The sequence below is a fragment of the Condylura cristata genome, unplaced genomic scaffold, assembly GCF_000260355.1.
Source record: "Condylura cristata isolate star-nosed mole 26May11 unplaced genomic scaffold, ConCri1.0 scaffold00038, whole genome shotgun sequence".
Classification (NCBI taxonomy): domain Eukaryota; kingdom Metazoa; phylum Chordata; class Mammalia; order Eulipotyphla; family Talpidae; genus Condylura; species Condylura cristata.
The window spans coordinates 8,324,523-8,326,829 of NW_004567139.1; the positions used below are offsets into that span (position 1 = coordinate 8,324,523).

The 2,307-nt window shown below is 64.2% G+C and overlaps 1 protein-coding gene across 1 annotated transcript in view; it reads left to right on the top strand.

Moving 5' to 3' along the window:
• Positions 1–1,317: 1,317 nt before the first annotated feature.
• Positions 1,318–2,307, top strand: part of LOC101631620 (unconventional myosin-XV-like) — a 27,497-nt gene continuing 26,507 nt past the window's right edge. The window contains exon 1 of the mRNA XM_012732994.1: positions 1,318–2,304. Within this exon, the coding sequence (XP_012588448.1) occupies positions 1,318–2,304 (987 nt within the window). The remainder of the gene's footprint in view (positions 2,305–2,307) is intronic.

Here is a 2,307-nt window from a genome sequence, read left to right on the forward strand (position 1 = left end):
CCACAATAAGCCCTGACGTTTATTATTATCACTATTGCTATCAGAGTTCTGTCCCTGTTCACTTTTGAATTAGGAAATGCAGGAGAGCGCACCCCTACGGGGAGGACCCAATGAAGCTCCATACGCCCAGCAAACAGCATCACCCACATCCGGGGCGCCCTGGTGACCCTGCTCACCACTGCCAGGGCCCAGTCCCACCCCAGGCACCACCCTACCGATCAGTTTCAGTTTGTCTCCAGCGCCGGGGGAGGGCTGGTGACGCTTCACACCTGACATCTTTGTTCAGGGTGCCGCTGGTGTGGTTACTCCTGTTGCTGGGGGGTGGCCATGACTGGCGTGAGGTGATCCACTGTGGGATCCAGAACCCACAGCTGTGCGCAGGCGCCGCGGGCCCGCCTGGTGTTGGCGTTGGAAACCCAGCTTCTAGGCTCTCACAGCGAAAGCTAGTGGCTGTGAGTGACATGCACAGGGCTTGTGGTCTTCGGGACAGCTGCCTCCCCCTCTGGAAGGCTGGGCTGCGCTGAGGCCACAGAGGCGAGTCACCTTCAGGCCCCGGGCATCGTGTGGCCCAGTGGTGAGTGCAGGAGCCCACGCAGGCCCCAGGCTGGCTCAGGTGTGCACAGTGGATGTAAGGCAGGTGTGGGTGGGCTGGGGAAGAGCCGCCGTCTCTGTGCTGGCTCCGGGGGATGGCGCTGGTGAGCAGAGGCCAGAGTGGGCAGTTAGCTGGGGCCCAGGCGTCCTGCGGGACAGGTGACAGGCTGACTGGAGAGCTCCCTCTTGGGGGTTCCTGAGCCTTCCCCCAGCAGCTGCCATGCACGGGGGTCCTTCAAGAGGGCTCAGGAACCCAAGCCTTCACAGTTGCTTTGGTTTGACTGCAGTGTGACCACCCATGTTAACAGACCAGCGGGCCTGTTTCTCTTGATGGTTATTAGGGAGGGTAAGTGACCCCATCTCACCCAGGATGGGGACTGCCTAGGCTTTGAAACTGCCCCCTAGCAGTGGGGTGGGAGCAGAGTGGGGGGCTCTCTGGCTTGGCAGGGTGTCAGTGTGGCCTGACGGAGTGGCAGGGTTGCCCTGTCCATGGCCTTTGTCCACAGTCACAGCATATCCGCTTTCCTGGGCAGTCTCGGTTCCATTGTTGGCTGAAGGGGTCAGCACCTGCTGCCGCCTGCATTATTGATGCTGAGCATAGTGTGAGCCCTGGGGTGTAGACTGAGCCTGCAGCCCCCGCCAGAGCAGAACTAGTATAATCTGTGGCTGGCAGCCAGCTGGGTCCCTGGGAAACACTGCCCGAAGCCCCTCTTCACTGGGCCTGCCATGGGTCGAAGCAAGGGCAAGGTGGCCCGGCGTCCAGTGGAATCCAGGAGGCCTGCGGCGAGGGAGCAGGAGTCGGGGTCAGGCAGCACAGAAGGCGTGCCCAGCAGAGAAAACCGACAGGGCTGTGCGGAAGCCCGCAGGGCAAGAGGGCTCTTGGAGTCTGTCACCTCGTGGGACCAGGGAACCCCTGATGGTAGCAGGAAGCCCAGCCCAGAGGTAAATGGCAGCAGGTCACGGGGGCCCAGGGAGAGTGTCCGGACTGGGGACAGCTCTGGGGGTCACCTGGAGGAGAACCTCCCCAGAGGACCAACAGGAGAGCACCACCACCGCAAGAGAGGAAAAGGGAGGGGACCCTCTGCCAGGCGCAAACGCAGCCGCAGCCGCAGCCACAAGCCAACCCGAGGAAGCCTGGATGGGGAGACCTCGGGTGCAGACGCTGGAAGCTCCTGCCCGGATAGTGAGGCCCCTGAGGTCCAGGGGAGCCGCAACAAGAGGGGCGGGTCCCCGGAGCCGCCACCCAAATGGGAGCAAACAGACACGGGCTCAGGAGGTAGCCAAGCCCACCAGGAGTCGGTGCAGGAGCCTGGGGAGCACCTGAGCAGCAGCGGCCCCGAAGGTCCCCGCAGCTACGAGGTCCAGAGCTGGGAAGGGTCACTGGGGGCGGCGCCTCAGGAAGCGACTGAGGACCCCGGGACAGGCGCAGTCGCCAGTACAGCGGGGGCTGTGCGTGAACGGGGACCCCAGTCCACCCCAGGAACAGCGAGCCCAGTCACCGAGGCCAGCGGGGTCGAGCCAAGCAGAAAGGCCTCCAGCCCACTCGAGGGGAGCCGTAAGCGCGCCCCCCGGAGCTCGCGGGCTTCCAGGGACGCTGAGCTGGTTCGGGGCGCGAGTGGCAGTGGGGCGCGGCCGGAGGCTGGGGCGCGGGGCGTCGAACCTGTGAAAGTTCAGGCCTCGACCTCTGGGGATCGGCGCCCCCAGTTTGGAAAGGTG